The 25,272-nt window shown below is 37.7% G+C and overlaps 1 protein-coding gene and 1 pseudogene across 2 annotated transcripts in view; both read left to right on the forward strand.

Moving 5' to 3' along the window:
- LOC144544396 (putative glutathione S-transferase GSTF1) overlaps positions 1–24,409 on the forward strand; it is a 74,889-nt gene extending 50,480 nt beyond the window's left edge. The window contains exon 4 of the mRNA XM_078292908.1: positions 24,298–24,409. Within this exon, the coding sequence (XP_078149034.1) occupies positions 24,298–24,324 (27 nt within the window). The 3' untranslated portion in view covers positions 24,325–24,409. The remainder of the gene's footprint in view (positions 1–24,297) is intronic.
- Positions 13,793–24,400, forward strand: LOC144544412 (putative glutathione S-transferase GSTF1; annotated as a pseudogene). The gene is made up of 7 exons (XR_013508220.1): positions 13,793–13,984; positions 14,250–14,298; positions 14,926–14,956; positions 19,728–19,731; positions 21,671–21,890; positions 22,507–22,645; positions 24,264–24,400. The product of XR_013508220.1 is annotated as a putative glutathione S-transferase GSTF1 (transcript).
- Positions 24,410–25,272: the final 863 nt, after the last annotated feature.

Here is a 25,272-nt window from a genome sequence, read left to right on the forward strand (position 1 = left end):
CATAGAAATATCACTTTATACCGATAACATTAAACTGTGCCTTCATATTTATAAGAACAACCTTAATAAATCAATTAATCGTGACATTAGTGGATAGGAACCCTAATAGACCCTAATTTCTCATTCTTGCTTTAAAACCACATTTAGACCTAGAATTTAGTTAATTCAATTTGATCAGCAACAAACCAAACCATCATAGAAAACAAACAAATTCCTTTATTTCCTTTTACTAAATTAAATTAGTTAGGTTAGGTTTAATATTCCGAATTGTCCCTGTGGAGACGATCCCTAAATACTACTTGACAAGGTTGTACACTTGCAACCGAATTGAGGGTAAATTAGGATTTATTACTTGTGTAGTAGTAAAATTCACATCAAGTTTTTGGCGCCGTTGCCGGGGACAACGGTGAATATTATTTCGGACCTAAGTAATTTAGTTAGTAATTGTTTTTAATTTTCTTTTATTTCCTTTCTCTTTTGATTTAGGTTGAAATCTGGCAGAGGAACCTCCTACTCCGGACGCCACAGATTTGGTAGAGTGGTTTTCGAGGAGAGGATCAACTCATCTTTTTTACCAGAGAAGAAACAAGCACCCGACAAGGGGACCTTTCTTTCCCTTGAATCCACGCCGGTTAGACATGTCGTCCGGCAATGATGATGCTAGGTTTCAAAACCTCCAAAGAGAAAGGGATCGGATGGCAAATGAACTCCAACGGTTGAGGGCAGCTAACCAAGAGAGAGAAAATCTTGAAGCAGCCGATGCCAACCGCCCTTTGAGGGACTTTACTGCGCCTAGGGCTGAGGAAATCCACCTGGGGTACACTGCACCTACTATCAATGCTGGGGAATACCAAATTCCTCCTGCATGGGTTAGCATGGTGCAGCGAAATCTTTTCCATGGTCTGCCTCATGAAGATGCCACGCAACACTTAGCCAACTTTGAAGAAATCTGCAGTACAATCAAGGTACAAACTGTTTCTCCTGATGATCTTAAAGTGATGGCTTTCACTTTTTCTCTTGCAGATAAGGCTAAGGGGTGGATAAGGGGACAACGGCCCGAGAACATGAACACTTGGCCTAAGGTGGCGAATGCTTTCCTCAACAAGTTCTTTCCACCATCCAAAACAAACTCCTTGCGCCATCAAATCCACAATTTCCGACAAAGAGGGGATGAAACCATGAGCGAAGCATGGGAGAGGTTCCAAGAGCTGCAGAGGTGCTGCCCTCACCATGGAATTGAAGGATGGAACCTGTTGCAAATCTTCTACAACAGTCTTCTGCCACAAGACAAGGGTATGCTAGACGCAGCCGCTGGAGGTAGTCTCATGAACAAAGGGGCTGTTGATGGATACAAATTGGTTGATGACATGGCTCTCAACCAAAGCCAATGGCACAACCCTAGGGAGACCCCGGTCATCCTGCAACGGGGAATGAAGGAGGTGAACTCGAATTCAAGCATGGCCGCAGAAATTGCCGCTTTAAATCGCAAGATTGATTAAATGAGCGTAAAATCGGTAAATTATCCTTCTTCTCTTCCTTGTTCAATTTGTGGTGGGACCGATCATTTAGCACTGAATTGTGGTATAGGTAATGAGGTTAGTCATGAGGAAGTTAATGCCATAAACCAAGGCAATTTCAAACCAAATAACAACCCTTACTCCAATACTTACAATCCCGGTTGGAGGAATCACCCAAACTTTTTGTGGAGACAAAATGACCAATCAACCCAAGGTAACTCAAACTTTAATAGACCAAATCAAGGTTATGGTAACCAAGGGTATGGTTCTAATGCACCACCAAAGTCCAATCTCGAATTAATGATGGAGACTTTCATGGCAAGTCAAAATCAAAAATTCGATGAATTGACCAAAAAGGTAGACATGTTGGCAACCCAAAACAAAATGCTTGAAAACCAAGTTGCACAACAAGCTACCCAATCCTCCCGCCAACCGGGTTCCCTTCCACCAAAACCTGAGAACAATCCCAGGGATGTCAAGGCGGTTAGGCACATGCTTCGTAGCGGTACGCAATATGAGGATCCACCCATGCCAAAGCATGCCTATGTGCAGCCGCAAAGTGAAGAGACAAGAAGCAATGATGAGCACATCTCCACACACGAGGATTCCGCCTCAAAGGAAGCTACACCAATTGCACCATGCGACCCTGCTATTCAAGCGAATCCATCTCAAGGTGAGCCACCAAAGGTAAGTGCACAGGTACCTCTCTACATTCCTCCTCATAAATTTGCACCTTTTCCTGGTAGGCTTAAGAATGAGAGAACTGATAGGCAATTTGCTAAATTCCTTGAATTGTTGAAACAATTGCATGTAAACCTACCATTGACTGAGGTAATGACCCAAATGCCGATTTACACCAAATTTTTCAAGGATATCCTTTCGAATAGGCGTAAACTTGAAGAAGTCCAAATGGTGTCCCTAGACTCAAACGGTAGTGCCATGGTAATGAATGAATTGCCCAAAAAGTTGGATGATCCGGGTAAATTTTCCATACCATGTTCGATAGGAAATGTCCAATTCAAACGTGCACTATGTGATCTAGGAGCTAGTGTAAGTCTTATGCCAAAGTCGGTTTATGATAGGTTGGGTGTAGGGGAACTTAAGCCAACTAGAATTTCTCTCCAATTGGCCGACCAATCGGTCAAGTTACTCCTAGGAGTGGTAGAGGACTTACCAATTCAAATTGGTAAATTCTTTGTACCAATTGACTTTGTTGTGGTAGACATGGATGAGGATATCCATACACCACTTTTGTTGGGTAGACCATTTCTCAATACGGCAAAAGCTGTGATTTATGTTCATGATGGAATTATTACAATGAACATTGGTGAAGAAAAATTAACATTTGACATCAAAAGATCAATGAAATATCCATCTAATGATCAAAGTGTTTGTAGTGTTGAGATTCGTGACAGGTTGATAGATGAGGAACTCATAAACAGCTTGGAGAAGGGTTCTTTTGAATCTTGGATGGATCAGGAGTGTGAAAAATTTGACCAAACGAGTTCTGTAGACCTTATTGCGACCCGCAATGGAGATTATTGCGGACCGCAGCCAATCCAGTCAGAGCAGGAAGAAATTCGAGAAATTATTGCGGCCCGCAATGGAGGTTATTGTGGCCCGCAACCAATCCAGACAGAGACCCTGCATAATTCAGAAATTATTGCGGCCCGCAATAACCTTATTGCGGCCCGCAATAACCCTTCCCAGATTGACAAAAAACGTATTCTAAGCCCAATTCTTCAGGTTTCAACTACCGAAACTCTTCCCAACTTTGCTGAACCCTCGAAGGACGCACCCAAGGTTGAACTTAAGCCATTACCTTCAACCCTTCGATACGAATACCTCGGTCCAAACCAAACTTATCCCGTTATTGTCAACGCATCCCTAAACCAAGACCAAACCTCACAACTTCTACAAATCTTGAGGATGCACCGAAAAGCCATTGGATACACCATTGATGACCTCAAAGGAATCAACCCTTCCATCTGCATGCACCGCATTCTAATGGAGGAAGGACACAAGCCAACCATTGAAGGACAGCGAAGATTGAACCCGAACCTTAGCGAGGTGGTGCGAAAGGAGATTCAGAAACTTCTTGATGCCGGCATCATCTATTCAATTTTCGACAGCAAATGGGTGAGCCCAATTCATGTGGTGCCAAAGAAGGGAGGGACAACCGTGATAGAAGGGGAGAATGGCGAACCGATTGCAACACGACTCGTGACGGGATGGCGCATGTGCATCGATTATCGAAAGCTCAACACCGGCACGCGCAAGGATCATTTCCCTCTTCCTTTCATTGATCAATTGCTTGAACGGTTAGCTAAGCACTCTTTCTTTTGTTATCTTGATGGTTATAGTGGATTCTTTTAAATACCAATTCACCCTGATGACCAAGAAAAGACCACTTTCACTTGTCCATACGGTACCTTTGCATACCGTAGGATGCCCTTTGGTTTGTGCAATGCACCTGCAACATTTCAAAGGGCTATGATGGGTATATTTTCTGACCTAATTGAGAAGTCTATGGAAGTTTTCATGGATGACTTTTCGGTTTATGGTACCACTTTTGATGGATGTTTGTTAAATCTGTCTAAAGTCCTACAAAGATGTGAAGAGGTAAACCTTGTTTTGAATTGGGAGAAATGTCATTTTATGGTACAAGAGGGTGTTGTTTTAGGTCATGTGATTTCTGCTAAGGGTTTAGAGGTTGACCGTGCAAAGATTGAGGTAATTGAAAAATTACCTCCACCAACAAATGTTAAAGGGGTTAGAAGTATTTTAGGACACGCTGGGTTTTATAGAAGGTTCATCAAGGACTTTTCTAAAATTGCCAAGCCCTTGACCAATCTTTTGTTAAAAGATGCTCCATTTGATTTTACCCAAGAGTGTCTAGATGCTTTTAATAGGTTAAAGGAAGCATTGATCTCCGCTCCCATCCTGCAACCACCAAATTGGAACGAATCTTTCGAGATCATGTGCGATGCGAGCGATTACGCCATTGGAGCGGTGCTAGGGCAACGAATTGACAAAAAGCCGTGCGCCATCTACTATGCAAGCAAAGTTCTAGATGAGGCTCAAGTCAATTACACCACTACCGAAAAGGAGCTACTTGCGGTGGTCTTCGCCATCAACAAGTTTAGACCTTACCTAGTTGGTTCCAAGGTGATAGTCTACACGGATCATGCCGCGGTTCGCTATCTCCTCACGAAAAAAGATGCCAAACCCCGTCTCATTCGTTGGATTCTCTTACTCCAAGAGTTCGACCTGGAGATTAGAGACAAGAAGGGTACCGAGAACCTTGTAGCTGACCACCTTTCGCGCATCAAACCTGAACCAAATGAAGACTTACCCATTGATGACTCTTTTGCCGATGAGCAGCTCTACCAAGTGGGTAAAATCGAATACCCATGGTTCGCGGATATTGCAAATTATCTTGCATGCGGAGTTCTACCACCCTACCTCACATACCAACAACGGAAGAAATTCTTTGCGGATACCAAGCACTATTTTTGGGATGATCCATATCTTTTCAAGCTTGGTGTTGATGGGATTCATAGGCGTTGCATTCCACAGGATGAGGTTCAATCAATTCTCCACCACTGTCATTCATCACCATATGGAGGACATGCCTCAACCAACAAGACCGCCGCCAAGGTCCTGCAAGCAGGTTTCTTTTGGCCAACTCTTTTTAAGGATACAAGGCAATTTGTTGTCTCTTGTGACAAATGCCAAAGGTTGGGAAGCATCACCAAGCGACATGAGATGCCTCAACAAAGCATCCTAGAAGTCGAATTGTTCGATGTGTGGGGGATTGATTTCATGGGGCCATTTCCGAGTTCATGCAACAACAAATACATCCTTGTAGCAGTGGATTATGTCTCCAAATGGGTAGAAGCAATACCAAGCCCAGGGGCCGATTCAAAGACCGTCAAGCGCCTCTTCCAAAAGATAATCTTCCCAAGATTTGGTGTTCCAAGGGTGGTGATTAGCGATGGGGGCTCCCACTTCATAAACCGCTCATTTCAACCCCTCATGGAGAAATATGGTGTAAGGCACAAAGTCGCGACTCCGTATCATCCACAAACAAGTGGCCAAGTTGAAGTGTCAAACCGAGAGATCAAGCACATCCTCCAAACTGCTGTAGGATTGTCCCGAAAAGACTGGAGTATGAGGCTAAATGATGCACTTTGGGCATACCGCACGGCCTACAAGACACCAATTGGCATGACCCCTTTTAAGCTTGTCTATGGCAAGCCGTGCCATTTGCCAGTCGAATTGGAGCATAGGGCATTCTGGGCTATCAAGTCCCTCAACTTCGACATGCACCAAGCCGGTCAAAAACGCATCCTCGACTTGCATGAACTTGAGGAGATCCGTTTAAACGCGTATGAGAATGCCAAAATCTACAAGGAGAAGACAAAACAATGGCATGACAAGCACATCATACGAAGGGAGTTTAAAATTGGTGATTATGTCTTATTGTTCAATTCACGTTTTAAACTCTTTGCAGGCAAACTCAAGTCCAAATGGAGTGGCCCGTTTCAGGTGAAACGCGTGTTTGAACATGGGGCGGTAGAAATCTGGAGCGAACGAACTGGCGCATTTAAAGTAAATGGCCAGCGGCTCAAGGTGTACAATCATGGAGAACCGGTTGAAGGGAAGATTAACATCTCCCTTACCGATGCACAAATGAACTAAAAAAGGAGAATGGTCGAGCTCGAGACCCTAAAAGAGCGCTTCTTGGGAGGCAACCCAAGCAAATTTACCTTTTTGCAATTTTAAATTTCGTATTTTTAAATTTTATTTGCATTTAGATAGGTTAATTTAGGTTTTTCAGAAGATTTCAGGCTCCCTTGCGGGCCGCAACCAAGCAGTCAGAGACTTCTGAAAATTAGGCTTTTTTTTTAGCTAATTACGGTCCGCAATAATTTTATTGCGGGCCGCAACCAAGCAGTCAGAGAGTCAAAAAAAAAAAAAAAAAAAAAAAAGAAAAAGAAAGAGTCCATTGCGGCCCGCAATGGAGGCCGAACAGACGCGAAAATTTGTGATAAAAGGGGGGTCTTTTTGCAAAATTTCTTTCTCTCTCTCTGACTCCTTTCCCCCATCTCTCTCTCCCGATTTTTCCCCTTCCCCATCTCTTTCATCTCTCTCTCACCCTCCACTCTCTCTTTTTCTTTCAATCTCTTTCCCTCTCCATCTCTCTCCCGCTCTCTCCATCTCTTTCAATCTCTTTCTCTCTCCATCTCTTTTGCTCATCTCTCTCTCAATCCCTTTCTTAATATCTCTCTACTCTCTCACAACCCTAAACCCGCAGCCGCCGCCGAATCGCCATCGCTGCCCCTTTTTCCGCCTCTCCGCCGCGCTTATTGCGGCCCGCAACACCAACTCATTGCGGCCCGCAAGACAGCAGCCAGCAAGGCGACGTTTCACGCAGACCCATTGCGGCCCGCAATTCATCCATTGCGGCCCGCAACGAAGAAGTCAGAGGCGCCTCCAGCATCCAACACACCTTATTGCGGCCCGCAACCAGGCTTATTGCGGCCCGCAATAAAGCTCACAGAAAGGATTTCCTTGCTAATTTGTCTGGAATTTGGCGCATCGACTCGGCATTTGGACTTCTCGGTTGCATCTCCACTTCAAATTGGTTTGATTGCACGCTTTTGGTTCTATTTCTAACTCTATTTAATTTCAATTGTTTGAATTGAATTGAATTGGTAAAATTGTGAATTGTGATTCAACCGACCAACTTGGTAATTGAATTGACTGTGATTTGTAATTGAATTGAACCAATTAAACACCCATCATGCCACCAAAACCAAGGGGAAAGGGTAAGGCGGTAGTAGAGGATGATTTCATCCCCTCAAAACGGTCAAAACAATATCAGGGAGGGGCCAATACCAACAGTGGGTCTGGTGATATTGAAATGTCTGACCAACCTGATTGGACCACACTACCTCAGGATCGGTGGCCTGAAAACCGTGACACTGATTATGGTCTTAGGTTTGTGCATCCAAAAGCACGAGAAAACTTTCAAATTCTTAAGACCAAAAAGGTTGTCCAGCCCAAGTATGTTCACATACCTACCCTTCAGCAGTTAGGCATTCTAGATGAGGTTCATTCCCTCGTGTCTTCCCTTGGTATCTGGGACTACTGTACCAGACCATTTCCTGCGTACCGCACGCTGACCTATGAATTTCTGTCTACTCTGCACATGGAAGATGACACTCTATTGCAGTATTATTTGGATGGTGCAGAGTACCAGATTACGATTGAGGAACTCAGCAACCTCCTGGGGTTTCCTCTCCTGGCTAATGCAGTGACGGTGCCAGATTGGGAGCCAGACTCTAGTTTCTATGAATTCTCCTGCCAACTGATTGGTGGTCCGAGGCGAACATACAAGGCCAGTCAAATCAGCCACCCGGTGTTTCGCTACATCCAGCGTGCTCTCTCCTTCACCATCTTTGCACGCGGTGAGACAGTGGGCACCTTGGGCGAGTGCGAGACGTACTTCATCTATGCCATGATCCATGCCCTGACCAATCCCGAGAAATTACCCCACGTTGGCAGCTTCTTCATCGACAATCTCCTGAACGTGAGGACAAATGCCACTCCGGGCGGTATGATCTCCTGCGGGGGCTTTGTGACCCGTCTTGCCATCTACCATGGGGTCATTCCTGCAGAAGGGCCAGTTTTCAAAGTCCTTGCCCATCGCCTCCAAAAGCAGACCGAGTTCATAGATATGGCATATCTTCAGACGGCTGGCATCTTCACTCGCGTCGGCAACTCTTTCTTCTTCCTCTCTAGCGGTCGGCAGATTCCCATGCCTCTCCGGATACCGGTTGATAGGGCAGATCCCTCCACTTGGATTCTGCCCCTTGATATGGCTCAGCCACCTGCCGCACAAGCCGCTGTTGATCCATTTGGGATCCCTGGACCTGAGCAGCCTCAGCCTCCTCCTCCATTTTGGGCTCCCGGTGCTGACCAAGTGACCCCGCAGCAAATGTACGAGTTGATGCAGACCATGAACACCAACATCACAAAGCTGCGTGACTATGTGGATGAGCGGTTCAACTCTGTCGATCGACAGATTGCCGATCTCCGTACTCACATAGGAGGGCAGTTTACTGAGCATCAGACCTACATGACGGGTCAGTTCAGCACTTCTCACTCTGACATGACTCGGTTCACCGATCAGATGGGGCGTATGCATGTCCAGTACACGGACCTTGCAGGGACGGTGGATGAGATAGCTGAGCAGCAGCATGCCACCTACTATAGGACGGACCGCATCTATGGGCATATGTCTGACTCTGGCTTTGTTTCTGCTGACCCGATACCGCGGCGCCGCAGACCTACACGTCCAGCACCATCAGCGACTGGTACATCTTCTTCTCAGGGGACTGCTCCACCACCTCCTCCAGCCTGATTTCATTGTGAGTTTCTTTATCCCCTCTTTTTACCTTTCATTAGCCTCTTTATTGCACCGGGTCGGTGCCAATGTTTAGGCTTGGGGGGGTAAAATTGTAGGAATTGTATCTTAGGTTTAAGTTATTTATTTCTTTTCGTATAAAAAAGAAATGGTAAGTTCTGTGCTATTTAGGGTAAAAACAATTAAATTTGAATGTCTTGAGAGAATGTCACAATCTAAGTGGGGATTTCAATGGTATAACCACATGGCGCAAGTTGGTATAATAATTAGTGAATTTATGTTTTATGACACTTTAGTACCTGTGGTCTTAAATTAGAACCTCTCTACATGTTGAAAATCAAGTCTCAGACGCGCAATGCCAAGAGTTACCGAAAGGCTTGGTGCCCGTAGGAAACTTTGCGCGAGACTCAGAAATTCTTTTCTAATTGGACTTAATTGAACAAAGGTGTAGGCTGAAAAAAAAAAAAAAGAAAAAAAAAAGAAAGATATATGTATATAATAATAAAATAAAAATGAGTGGAAAAATGAGTGAGCCAAAAATAGACGGATGCATAAGTAAAAAAAAAAAGTCAAAGCATCAGGCACAGTCTACACCCCTAACAAAAATTAAATTTTTAAAAAAAAAGATTTTCTGGAATTGGTTGTCACTTGTAGAACGAGGGGGAGAAAAATTTAGGATTAACTAATTCTGAAGTGTCATATAGATATAAACTTGCTTAATTAAAATCGAAACGTGCGTTTGTGAGGTGAAGAAGATCATTGAAAGAAACCCGCATAATTGTTTGACACACTCATGCTTTGAATTAAATTGTTTGAACCTAAATTGCCTTGACTGACCAATTTTTTTTTTTTTTTTTAAGTCTTTAGGATAGTTTAGATAACTTGGTTTAAAATACATTGACAAAACCCGGGAATCCCTGTGAGGGTTTAGACTTGCTTGGGACAAGCAAAGACTAGGCTTGGGGGAATTTGATAAGCCAAAATGATATATGTTGAAACCTAGGGTTTGTTGTGTGAATTAAGCCGGGTTTTGTTGAAATTAGAATTTAATTAGGTTAGAAATGTTTAAAAGTTCAAGTTACTGCCCTAGTTGTGTTTATTTTGTAGGCAATCAAGTGCTTGGAGCTTAACGAAGGAAGACGAGCTATCTGGAGCAAGAAAGCACGAAGTCTGGCGAATTTCCACTTTTATTGCGGGCCGCAATTATTTTATTGCGGGCCGCAACAAACTAGTCAGAACAGATTTGCAGAACAGAAAAATTTGTATTATTATTGCGGCCCGCAATGGAGGTTATTGCGGCCCGCAATAAACAGTTCCAGAGCGAGATTTTTGCTTTTATTAGTTGTTTTTATTTCTGGAAGGGAGATAACTGTTTTAGGGACGAATTTTAGACATTAGAAAGAGAGAAAAGCACAGGAGAATAAGGAGAAAAAGGAGAGACAAAAGAAGGGAGAAGAAGATAGCGAATTCTTCGAGCGGTTACATTGATTTCTTTCTCTTAGAACTCTTTTACTTGTTTATTTTCTTGTGTGCTGCAGCCATGGTTGGCTAAGGTTATTTCTAGGGTTGATTAGGGTTAGAACTTGAAACTTATGTCATGGATTAGTTGATTTTATATTATATTTACTTGTTCCTTGGTATGATCTTTTCTTTATATTACTTGTTTGTGATGACTTAAGCGAAATTGCATGAAACCCTAGGATTCGGTATTTACAATTGAGAAATTGAATATTTAGTCCTGACCATAAAGAAAAGAGTATTTGATAGGCTAAATACCGAGAGGCGACGCTCATCTTATACGGGCTTAACCCGATAGGTTAGAAAATTGTACCAAGTACCGAGAGGTGACGAATAACTTTCTATACCAATTGGGACAGTTAAAGACTTAATAACTTTGGGTTAGTGTAACCAAGTACCGAGAGGTGACATTTATACTAATTTAAAGACGGTATTAACATAGAAATATCACTTTATACCGATAACATTAAACTGTGCCTTCATATTTATAAGAACAACCTTAATAAATCAATTAATCGTGACATTAGTGGATAGGAACCCTAATAGACCCTAATTTCTCATTCTTGCTTTAAAACCACATTTAGACCTAGAATTTAGTTAATTCAATTTGATCAGCAACAAACCAAACCATCATAGAAAACAAACAAATTCCTTTATTTCCTTTTACTAAATTAAATTAGTTAGGTTAGGTTTAATATTCTGAATTGTCTCTGTGGAGACGATCCCTAAATACTACTTGACAAGGTTGTACACTTGCAACCGAATTGAGGGTAAATTAGGATTTATTACTTGTGTAGTAGTAAAATTCACATCAATTAGCCTCTCATGTCATATTTGGAGCTCTAAACATATATTCTCTTCTAAAATGAAGCGTTAAAAGTAGACTTCCAATCATAGCAAGGCCTGCCACATCTATAGGTTCGTCCTTCTCGAAGGTTGCTGCTCAACGGCCAAGATTTCATCCAAGCTAGACAGTCCACGGATTGGATCTGTGTGCCCGTACGGCATAAGCTTTTACCCGCATACGGTATAGCTAATACCATACGGGCTATGACTTAGCCAAATTTCAGTGAATTTCACCATGTTGCATGTTGTGCACTTCGTGTGAGGTGTTTGCATACTCCATGTGATGTCCTATTTTGATGCTTCCTCCAGAATTGACCTAAATATGACATTTTTACTCTGTTTTTGGCCTAAATTAGCAATTTTCTCCAAAACATTCCAAAATAGCCTAAAAACACATTTGCAGTGAATAATTCAAGAAAATTGATACTTTACATACACTTTTCCGCCATTTTTCGTACTAAAAAGTGTGATTTTCGCTATATAAATTGGCATTATCAAGAGAGTCGGAGAGAAGAAGAGAGTTTTTTTTTAATGTCATGACAGAAGTTGTCAGGTGTTATTGCATTTAACATAATGCACAAAGGCACACGAGGGAAGGGGAGAGTTAGTTGGAGAGTTTAACTGACTTGAGATATTTTTGAGGGAATGAAAATAGGGGTGTCAATGGCACCCTTTTACCCGTTTATCTGATATGTATCGTATCTGAAAATATGGGTAAGGGTAAGATTTTGTTTTCGTTAACTTATCGGGTATGAGTAAGGGTAACAATTTTTTTCCGTTATCTTATCCGTTTTCGTATAAGATAATTTTTAAAAATAAAATTATATATATAGATATATATTTGTATGAAGATAATACATCATACAATAAAGTTTTGTATTTTATTAAATTTTCAATACAAATTAGTTGTATTTATTATTATTTTTTATTTTTTGAAAACACAAATCGAAATATCAAAGTACTTTTTTTATCCGTTTACCCGGTCTCTACCGCATTCAAAAAAACGGACAAGGATAAAGATTTTTTTGTTATCACAGTAGATACAGGTATGAAAATACCTCCATCCGACCTGTGTCGTACCCGTTGACACCCCTAAATGAAAACATGGGATAATATTTTTTATTTCTTTTTTATTTATATATAATTTTTTATATAATTTCAAGTAAAATGTTATAAATAATCTAAAATTGATGTTTATTCTCAGCATTAAAAGTTTTACAATTAATCTTTATTTATATGAGAAAATCGGACTTCGTTTTTATCGAGCTAAATAGTTTAGTACTGCATTTTGGTCTTGCAGCTCTGGAGCATGTCTTATTTGGTTTTTCTTTCTCACCAAAAAAAAAAATTGTCTTCCGTTTGAGCAACTTCTGACGAATTGTTGCTTGATCTTCTGTGACATGGATTTAGGTGCTCGACCAGATAACTCACTAACGACCCGATATTGCAGTTATGATTTATGAACTGGAGTAATTACTGTAACTCTGCAATGATTTTATATTTTTAGTGTACATCTACAGTCTAAATTTACCTAGATATTATTTTTCTAATCTATCAATTCGACATGGATCCGTGTCATTTTCAGACAAGGAAAATATGTAAAAGATGAAACATTGCAAATTCTAATTCTACGATAAAAACAATCTCATATATGTAAAAATATGTAAAAGATGAAACAACTAATTTTGACGAAAGTTGCAAATTTTGCAAGTTTTTCATAAATGTTTCAAATTAATTAACGATCAACTTTTAGCCCTCATGTGAAATATTGCATGTTCAAACATATAAGAATCTCTTATAGGCAGGGGCGGAACCAGAATTAGTTCATTTGATAAGTTTGAGGGGTGCCTGGTCCCCGCTTGCACCCCGTAATTCCACCCTTGCTTATAGGTATACATTAACCCACTTTATCTTACTTGGATGCTTTGATCCTTGATTTTACTTAGGTCCTGTTCAGCGGCCAGCTAAGGAATAGAAATGAGAATAGAAATAAAAAAATTTGAACTAATTTTTACTGTTCACCATAGAAAAAAAAAACTTTGGTCTGAATTTTTTTTTTTTCCCCACGTAAACAGTAATCTGCCAAATAACAAACCACGATTATAAATTTATCTAGACCATATAAGCATAATGACATAGAAAAAACATATTCATGGCCTTTTGCCTACTGGCTTGAAAAAAGAACGGGGTAATTGGTAAAATATAAATTCCTACTAACGGTCATCCAATAGTCTTAAAAATTAGAAAAAAAAATATATATATGTTGTAGAGATTATTTAAACCTTTTCTGTTCAAGACGTGTCGTACATTACTACATTTTATACCCAGAATAGAAAGTTTTTACAGTGCATATATATTTCCCTTTCTCTAAGATTTCTTTATACTTCACATTGCTCTGCGCCGTATAAAATCTACGCGCTAACCTCACGGTTATTTCTTTACCTATAAATACCCCCAGTTATGTGCTTCACAAATTACAAATTGAAGTAAGGCTAGAAAGCAAGAGAGAAAGAAATGGGTGTGATCAAACTCTACGGGCTGCCTATGGCAACATGCACGATGCGCGTGCTTCTGTGCCTGGAGGAAGTCGGGGCTAAGTATGAGTTAATTGGTGCCAATTAGCATGTCGACTGGCGAGCACAAGAGCCCTGCTCCCCTTGCTCGTAATGTAAGGACACAGGATGTTTAATTATCTGTGCTGTTAAGGGGGTTTGTGACTCTCTGCTGGTACCACTAGCTGTACATTACACTAAAAGCCGTTTATAATTAAATCATTCGAACACAAAATTATTATCATTGTAATAAGTAATGGATTAAGTACTGGGGCCAAATTTTTGAAAAAGAAAATAACAAAATTAATTTGGAGGTGATACAATTACGTCCTTGGTGTTTTGTTTTTTTTTTGAGTAAACGTCCTTGGTGTTTAATTGCAGCCGTTTGGACAAATTCCTGCTCTTGAGGATGGTGATCTTATGCTTTTTGGTCAGTTCCTTCAATTTCTCTTATTTTCAATTTTTTTTATTTTTTATTGGAATATTATATCGGCTGTTCAATTTCGGGTTAGAATACGCCTTGAAATGGTAAAGCCAATTGTAGTGATCAGCCTATCAATACAACTGGGTTAAACTCAATTTGCAAATAGCCCAATACTTTCATTTTAAAATAATATTTAGTAGAATAGCATATGCCCAAACAACTTGGGTATCAAGCATCAAACAGGGACGGGATAAAGCCGTATGAAAAATTAGATGCATGTTCATCTGGGTCAATGGCTATATGGTTTAACGCTTAGTTCTACTTTTTAAATTTAATATTACAAATTTGTATTTCTTCCGAAGAAAATATAATAGATTTGTATAATAAGGCCAAATTCTCACCAAATATCATTTAGTTTTGAGCGTTTAACTTGATTCAATTTAGTGGCCTTCTCGCATTTTGACCAAAAATGCAGCAAAAAGCCCACAATTCGACTCATAAACATTCTGAGGAATGCACAGGAGATATACTTTCTAAATATGTTTCTGAATTTGTAAGCAGCCCTGACAAAACTAAAATCCAGATTTATCATATCCAAGCCGAAACTACCATGAACTAACTATTATTTACCAGAATCACGTGCAATTGCAAGATATGTATGTAAGTTTCTATGCATTAACATAGACTAAACATGATCCTTAGAATCTTGAACAATATAATTGTCACAAACATAAAATTACCTGATGCGGAAGATGCAGCCATGCTACTTCAACTTGGTGTATAAACGGTTTCTTTCCCTTGACCCTCTTTCTCTTAATGTTACAAGCCTTTGAGATGAAAATATTTGTGTGTAACCTCTAATGGGTAGGGATAGGACCTATTTATACTTGTTTAGCTTTAATCTGGTACGTCCATCAAATACCAAATGGATGGATTAGATTTAATGTGCTATTAATAGTGGAAAACCAAAAGAATTGAAACTCTCAATATTCATGACACTAAGAGTTACATAATTTATTTGGTGACCTTAAGAGACTAAAAAACTCTCAACACATTTACATCCATTATCTAGGCCACTTAATTGGAATTTATTCTAACATTCTCCCACTTGGCCTAATAATCGAACAATATAACTTCAACACTTAATAGCACCTTCATAAGCGCGCATAAAGTAACTAATCCTCATAAGTAATTACCATATTTTAATATTTCACAAAATACGAGTTATGGCGGTCATACACTATTTTAAGAAGCATATTTCCTTCCATATACTACAATATTTGTAATCTATCAAAATAGGTCTTTAGATTATATAAATTTCATAATGGTCCACATAATATTTATTTTTCTGTTATAAGAAAACATCACGTGTATACACTATCATAAGTAACAGAAAAATAAGAGTCAAAAACACTTTATTGAGCTCAGAGTGTCAAATACATTCATCTTTACAATAAAGACCCATTCTTTGTACATGTCCATTAAATGTCTTTGGTTGTAAACCTTTCGTTAAAGGATCTGCTATCATTAAGTCAGTCCTTATGTGCTGAATAGACACTATTTGTTTTTGAACCTCCTCTTTAACGGCAAAATACTTTAATTCCATATGCTTGGCACCTCTAGAGTATTTGTCGTTTTTTGAGAAGAAAACTGCTGCCGAATTATCACAATAAATTTTCAGCGGCTTGGTAATGGTGTCGACAACCCCAAGTCCTGAAATAAAGTTTCGCAGCCATAATGCTTGAATTGTGGCTTCAAAACATGCCACAAATTCTGCCTCCATTGTGGATGTAGCAATGACAGATTGTTTAGCACTTTTCCACGATATTGCTCCTTCAGATAAAAGGAACAGATATCCAAAAGTAGACTTTCTACTGTCGAGACATCCAGCAAAATCTGAATCTGTATATCCGATCACTTCAAGTTGATTGGATCTCCTATATGTGAGCATGTAATTCTTTGTTCCTTGCAGGTACCTCAACACTTTCTTTGCAGCTTTCCAATGATCAATGCCAGGATTGCTTTGATATCTACCCAACATTCCAGTAGCAAAGCTAATATCTGGCCTTGTACATGTTTGCAGGTACATTAGACTTCCAACAACAGAAGCATATGGAATAGATTCCATCGCGTTACGTTCTACATCATTCTTTGGACATTGCATGAGACTAAATTATCTCCTTTCTGAATTGGAACAATTCCAGCTGAGCATTTATCCATATGAAATCTCTCTAGAATTTTTTCAATATAAGCTTTCTGAGACAATCCCAACAAACCTTGTGACCTATCACGGAATATTTCAATTCCTATCACATAGGATGCCTCTCCCATATTTTTCATATCAAAATTCTTAGAGAGAAAATCTTTAGTCTCATATAGTATGCCCAAATCATTAGCAGCAAGTAAGATATCATCAACATATAGGACTAAGATTATAAATTTGCTCCCACTGATCTTTTGATATATACACCTATCAACAGTGTTTTCTTGAAAACCAAAAGATGTTATGGTATCATTGAACTTAATATACCATTGACGGGAAGCTTGTTTAAGTCCATATATTGACTTCTTAAGTTTACACACCATGTGACCTTTTCCTTCAATTGAGAAACCCTCGGGTTGATCCATATAAACTTCCTCCTCAAGATCTCCATTAAGAAATGCCGTTTTCACATCCATTTGGTGTAACTCTAAATCATAATGAGCCACCAAAGCCATAATTATTCTCAATGAGTCTTTCTTTGAGACGGGTGAAAATGTCTCTTTATAATCTATGCCTTCCTTTTGAGTATAACCCTTAGCAACAAGTCTAGCTTTATATCGTTCAATGTTGCCATTTGAGTCATACTTGGTCTTGTAGACCCATTTACAGCCGACTCGTTTACAATTCTTTGGCAACTCAACGAGATCCCAGACTTTATTTTGTTCCATAGATTTTAACTCATCTTTCATGGCATTAATCCATTTATCAGACTCAATACTTTCTATAGCTTGTGAAAACGTAACCGGATCTTTATTGATTCCTAAATCATCTTCTTGTAAATAAATCACATAATCATTCGGAATAGCTGATCTTCTTTCTCTTTGAGACCTTCTTAATGGTATTCCTTGTGATTCATTTACATTAGATGATTGTGAGTTAGTTTCCTCATGGGATGTTTCATTAATCAAATGTTGTTCTATATTGCCAAATTGTTGTTCAGCAATTGGAACTACACTTGGAGTGTATGTGGATAAAGGAATACTTACAGGTAAATTAATATCTACCTTTATCTCATTAATATCCACATCTTGTCTTACATCACTCTCACTAACTTCACCATTCTCAATAAATTTTGCATTTCCGATTTCTACGATTCTCGGACTATGATTAGGACAATAAAATATGTATCCTTTGGATTTCTCTGGGTAACCTATAAAGTAACCACTAATCGTTCGAGAATCCAATTTCTTTTCATGTGGATTATAAATTCGTGCTTCTGCTGCTGGACAACCCCAAACATGCAAGTGTCTTAAACTAGGTTTCCTTCCAGTCCATAACTCAAATGGAGTTTTTGAAACTGACTTACTAGGAACCCTATTTAATAGATAAACAGCAGTTTTTAGTGCATACATCCACATTGATTTAGGTAATGACGAGTTACTCATCATACTCCTAACCATATCCATTAATGTCCGATTACGCCTTTCTGCTACACCATTTTGTTGAGGTGTGTCAGGCATAGTATACTGTGCAACTATACCATGTTTCTCGAGGAACTTTGCAAATGGACCAGGACATTGTCCAGTTTCATTATATTTTCCATAGTATTCACCACCTCTATCTGACCTTATGATTTTCACATTTTTCTCTAATTGTCTTTCAACTTCATTGACATATATCTCAAAAATATCAACCGCTTGAGATTTTTCTTTAATTAAATAAATATAACAATAACGTGAATAATCATCGATAAAGGTGATAAAATACTTTTCTCCACCAAAAGATGGAACATCAAAAGGTCCACATATATCAGTGTGTATAATTTCAAGAAGCTTACTACTTCTTGTGGCTCCTTTCTTGTTATGTTTGGTTTGCTTTCCCTTAATGCAATCCACACATATACCAAGGTCAGTAAAATCCAAATTTGGAAGAATTTCATTCTTTACTAATCTTTCCATCCTTTCTTTGGAAATATGACCCAAACGTTTATGCCACAAAAAAGCAGATTTTTCATTTTCCATGCTACGTTTTATTCCAATATTATGATAAACTGTAAGTAAGGATTCAGTAAAAACATTATCAAGATTCAATTTATATAATCCATCACTAAGAATACCAGAACCAATTAGGCAAGTATTCTTAAATAAACTGAAATCTTTATTTCCAAACTTAACAGAAAATCCAGAAACATCAAGTTTTGAGAGAGAAATCAAATTCCTAGAAATTGAAGGTACATAGAGAGTTTGGAACAGGTCTAAGTGATGACCAGTATCCAAAATTAAACGATAAGTTCCTATGCCTTCAATAGGAGCCTTCATACGATTTCCCATCAACAAAAAGCTCTCATTTGGATTTATGGTTTGGATCGAACTGAATCCCTGCATTATATTGGATATATGAGATGTAGCACCAGAATCAAGCCACCAAGTATTATTAGGAACTTCAGCTAAGTTTGATTCGAAACATACAAAAGTATTAATATTACCTTTCTTTTCGAACCAAGCTTTTCGTTTCAGGCAATCTTTCTGATAGTGTCCAGTTTTATTACAAAAATGACACTTATCTGCCTTTTGTTCCTTCTTATCGGCATGTGAAGCTTTAGCAGCCAATTTCTTCTTTTTCTTATACTTGTTAGCCTTTTCCTTAGGTCCTTTACTAGCTCCTTGACCAACGAGGTTGACAGAATGACTCGTTTGTTTCTTTAATCTCGATTCCTCTTGAGTAAGCATACTGGACAATTCACTAATATTCCACTTGTCCTTAATAGTGTTATAATTAATTTGGAATGGTCCATACTCAGGAGGCAAAGAGTTAAGAATAAATTGCACTAAGAATGAGTCATCTACAGTCATCCCCAAAGATTTTAGCCTTGCTGCGATATTTGTCATCTCAATGATATGCTCTTGCATACTCCGCGACCCAGTAAACTTAATGGTCGTGAGTTCTGCCATAAGAGTACCAGCGAGTGACTTATCTGCAGAACGAAATCTTTCTTCCACAAATTGAATATATTCCTTAGCACTTTCTGTTTGTGGAATAGTAGTCTTGATGTTGTTGGCAATAGTCATTCGCATAAACATAAGGCTTAATCTGTTAGACCGTGTCCAAGCTTTATGATATAACTTTTCTTCCTCACTGCTTTCATCAGTAATAGCAGTAGGTTGTTTTTCCAATAGTGCCAAGTCAAGATCCAAAACACCTAAGTGGAATTTGACTTGTTCGCACCATTCAGAAAAGTTTAATCCATTAAACATAATAACAGAAGAAGCATGCGAATGAAGTGAAACAGCTGAAAATTAATACAAAGAATGCTCATAAATAATAACGTAATAGATTCAGAAAATAAATCGTAAAATATATTATAATTCTCCTTTGGGTAGATACTATAATATATTATCATAATTTTATCAATGGTTGCCTTTTGGGCCAGTTACTATTACACACGAAATCACAACCAGGTAAGTTCCCAGGAAAATCAGGGATCACCATGGATCTCTTCGAGTTCCGATTTTCCTAGACAGAACTTGCCTTAGACATTGTTTTATTCGTAGTATCGCAACAGTTCTTACTAGGGCAAACCATTAAAAATGCCATAAAAACTTTATTAGGTAATCAAATATGTTTAGCCAAATATACATGTTATCTTTGGATATACAAAATACATTTGACCAAAATATTATTTTACCTACTTTATGCTTACTAATCATAGAATTATAAATTACCTTTGGGTAATTCCCGAAGTTCTAAAGATAAGTAAACGTCAATTTATCCATATTCTTTTCTATAATAGGCATTCTAACATTATTATGGATAAGTGACTATTTTATGCATGATATACAAAATATATATATAATAAATTATTTTAGTTTGGCCACTTTGGTGACAACAAACTATATAACAAACTTTGATCCATAATATTTCATATATATATTTTTGATCATTCTAGTTTGGCCACTTTGGTGACAACAAACTATATAACATATAACATAAGATCATGCATATACATAATAATATTATTGGCTACACAATATTTAATTTATTGACTTAACATAATATAAAGGCTTAATTGCTTGTTATTTATTGGCCGTTTCATTTATTGAGTTCATTCTAAATATATAACAGATGACTCTTCAGTTGGCATTACTTGAAACGTTAATATCAATTAAATCTATTATGAGGTACCATACTTGAAAACGTTCCAGTACTAGTCATTTTCAATTACATACATTAAAAAAAAAAACAACTAAACTCAATTGGCATCTAATAACAACACTAAACTAATTAATTGGCAAGCTATCATAATATATACTACGCATAAAAGAAATATATACCATTTATACCAAATATAAATAATATGCCATGCATTATTTATATCAAAATAATAACATTATACCTCATGCATAAAAGGTTCGGTCAAATAGGTATAATTCACAAATGGTCATAGGCCGGCCATATAAATATTCCATAGAATGATGCGTAGTAAAATCAACAATACTCAAAAATATATATTAATTACCGACTGTTCCGATAATCAAGTCAATAGACATAAATTGGTAACATTCTTTCACAGAACCGAAATATATTTACATATAATGTTCTACACCATCAATTATATATGCACTTAAGAATAAAGTTGGCAACATAAATTTTATTTTACTTTAAAATGGTGCCTCATAAATTGGACGAATTAATATGTTCAAAACCTTGCGCTCTGATACCACATGTAAGTTTCTATGCATTAACATAGACTAAACATGATCCTTAGAATCTTGAACAATATAATTGTCACAAACATAAAATTACCTGATGCGGAAGATGCAGCCATGCTACTTCAACTTGGTGTATAAACGGTTTCTTTCCCTTGACCCTCTTTCTCTTAATGTTACAAGCCTTTGAGATGAAAATATTTGTGTGTAACCTCTAATGGGTAGGGATAGGACCTATTTATACTTGTTTAGCTTTAATCTGGTACGTCCATCAAATACCAAATGGATGGATTAGATTTAATGTGCTATTAATAGTGGAAAACCAAAAGAATTGAAACTCTCAATATTCATGACACTAAGAGTTACATAATTTATTTGGTGACCTTAAGAGACTAAAAACTCTCAACACATTTACATCCATTATCTAGGCCACTTAATTAAAATTTATTCTAACAATGTACTCCGCAAGTTCAAGGGCCACGGCTCCGACCTTTTAAAAGAAGGCAACTTGTCAGAGTCAGCGATGGTCGATGTATGGCTGGAAGTAGAAGCTCAACAATACAATCCCGCAATCTCCCCCATAGTGTTTCAAAGCATCATTTTGCCAAGAATGTACGGCATTACGCCCGACCAAGCAATCATCGACACAAACTTGGAGAAATTGAAGAAGGTGCTTAATGTGTACTAGTGTATGAATAAAACCCGTTAAGGGTATACCCGCCCGTACCCGCCCGTACCCGCCAGCTAGGGTACCCGTGCCCGAGCCCGGGTATGGGTCGGGTACTCGGGTATGCGGGTACGGGCAAAAATCGGACCGGACCCGTTATTTTGGACCAATACCCGACCATACCCTACCCGAGTTTACCCGTACCCGACTAAACCCGTACCCGAGTACCCGTACCCGTATACCCGAGTTACTGTTCATCCCATTTCAAAATTCAAAAATTCTGATTTTTTCCCCCCCAAACCAACAAAAAAAACCAGAAAAAAAGGAAAAAACCAGAAAAAAACCAAAAAAAACCAAAAAAAATAAAAAAACCAGAAAAAAAAACAGCAAAAAAAAAAAAAATAAATAAATACCCGTACCCGCCCTACCCGTACCCGTACCCGCCTTACCCGTCAAGGGTACACGGGTAAGGGTATAGGGCGGGTAGGGTATGGTTTTTGAAAACTATACCCGCCATACCCGTACCCGAATACCCTTCTACCCGAGTATACCCGTACCCGAGTTGTACCCGTACCCGAGTCGGGTATACCCGGGGTACCCGTACCCGCCCGAGTATTAGAACACTAATGTGTACGAAGCTCGTCTCTCCAAGTCCAAGTACCTGGCTGGGGATTTCTTTAGCCTGGCTGATCTCAGCCATTTCTCGTATACCAAATATTTCATGGCTACGCCTTATGCATTGGTGTTCGAGTCGTACCCGCATGTTAAGGCATGGTGGGATGATTTTTTCCGAATTTTTTATTAATAGAAAATAAATTATTAAAATATCGAGATTCAATACCGTTTGCATTTTTTTTTTAAAACTAAGAAGAACGGGGTAATACAACCCGTCCCTGCGGACGGACCAACTGAACCCGTCCGGTTAACAAACAATTAACCAAACTAACCAACTAAACTAAAACCAAACTAACCGAAAAAAAAAAGCTTGGACGGGGAAGTCCAACCCGTCCCACATAATTCAATAACGACAAAAACGCACCGCGCGAAAAAAAAAAAAAAAAAAAAAAAAAAAAAAAGCTGGACGGGTTTGTCAAGCCCGTCCGAGAAATCGCAAAAAAAAAAAAAAAAAAAAAATCGGGACGGGGTTGTCAAGCCCGTCCGAGAAAATTCTGCAAAGTTACATTATATTATTATATTATATTATATTATATTATATTATATTATATTATATTATATTATATTATATTATTATATTATATTATATTATTATATTATATTATATTATATTATATTATTATATTATATTATATTATATTATATTATGATTTTATATATATTATATTATTATATTAATATACTTATATATATATTATATTATGAATAGAACTAGTTTAGTTGTGTTTAAGTTCACCAAAGTGTTTGGTGAGCTTAACTCCAAAACTTATTAAATCGGTTTCAAATTACGAATCCAAACCGTTAGAACCTGCCTATCTTGCGAGTGATGCATCTACATGTGAAAATTTTAAACGTTCGAATTAATTTAGTATAAAGTCAAGCGGTAAAAAAACGTTCAAAAAATAAATGCACTAACGGTAAAGATTAATTTTAGTGCATTTATTTTTTGAACGTTTTTTTACCGCTTGACTTTATACTAAATTAATTCGAACGTTTAAAATTTTCACATGTAGATGCATCACTCGCAAGATAGGCAGGTTCTAACGGTTTGGATTCGTAATTTGAAACCGATTTAATAAGTTTTGGAGTTAAGCTCACCAAACACTTTGGTGAACTTAAACACAACTAAACTAGTTCTATTCATAATATAATATATATATATAAGTATATTAATATAATAATATAATATATATAAAATCATAATATAATATAATATAATATAATAATATAATATAATATAATATAATAATATAATATAATATAATAATATAATATAATATAATATAATATAATAATATAATATAATATAATATAATATAATATAACGTAACTTTGCAGAATTTTCTCGGACGGGCTTGACAACCCCGTCCCGATTTTTTTTTTTTTTTTTTTTTTTTGCGATTTCTCGGACGGGCTTGACAAACCCGTCCAGGTTCTTTTCTTCTTTTTTTTTTTCTTTTTTCGCGCGGTGCGTTTTTGTCGTTATTGAATTATGTGGGATGGGTTGGACTTCCCCGTCCAGGTTTTTTTTTTTTTTTCGGTTAGTTTGGTTTTAGTTTAGTTGGTTAGGTTGGTTAATTGTTTGTTAACCGGACGGGTTCAGTTGGTCCGTCCGCAGGGACGGGTTGTATTACTCCGTTCTTCTTAGTTTTAAAAAAAAAATGCAAACGGTATTGAATCTCGATATTTTAATAATTTATTTTCTATTAATAAAAAATTCGGATGATTTTTCTTCAAGGCCTGCATTTAAGAAGGTGGCTTCTGGCATAACGGGTTTCTAGTGAAGTTTTAACAGTACAACATTTTTAATAATGGCGTTTATTGCCGAAGATTTGGTATTTGGTTTTAACTATTTTGTTGATTTTTGGATATGATGATTGTGTGCTGTTTTTTTTTTGTTCTTAAAAGAAAACTGAAAGAACTTGCATGCAGTGTTTTAAAATACGGCCACATATGCGTATGCGGTCGACAGCTGTGATCAGAATGCCCATGCAGTTTTTCCATGCGGTTTTGACCATGCGGCCGCATATGCGGTCCGAATATGCGGCCATGCAGTTTTTCCATGCGATTTTGATAATTTGATTGTATTTTAATTAAAATTTATATTAAAAAAGTCAAAAAAATATTGTTGGTTATGTTATTATGTGAAAATAAATTCAAATATATGAATATGATACATATATATACGTTAATTTTTATTTAAAATTCGCATATATAAATCCGCATGAAAATCCGCATATGCGTCCGCATACCGCATATGCGGTATGCAGTGGCCTTCCGCATGCATGAACAAAACCGCATTTTAAAACACTGCTTGCATGTGACTATTTTCCCAGATTTTACAGGAATAATTGTTATGGTACTCCAGACTTGGCATTTCCGCTATTTTTTTTTTCTGTATTGCTTATTCTTTTTTTTCTTTTTTTGAAAGGTTGGCAGAAGCTACCAACTGTGCTTATTCTATTGTTGTTGCAGATTTTTTTTTTATTTCTCCCTACGACTTCGTTGAATCAAAACACAAGTCACTTCATAAAACTAAATTTGTACGGAACCTATTTTTGTCTCCATCAAGAATGTTGAGTTTTGAGGGTACAAAGGAATTATGACTCTTAGAGCTAAGTTTGTTCCTTCAAAAAAAATTCAGAAATATAATGCCCAACTTTTTGTTTTGCAAAATGTGGAATTTCTACTTTAAAAGAGTAAGATGGTGCAAAAATGCTGAAATCGAC

This window comes from Carex rostrata, chromosome 2 (genome assembly GCF_964058835.1).
Source record: "Carex rostrata chromosome 2, lpCarRost1.2, whole genome shotgun sequence".
Lineage (NCBI taxonomy): Eukaryota > Viridiplantae > Streptophyta > Magnoliopsida > Poales > Cyperaceae > Carex > Carex rostrata.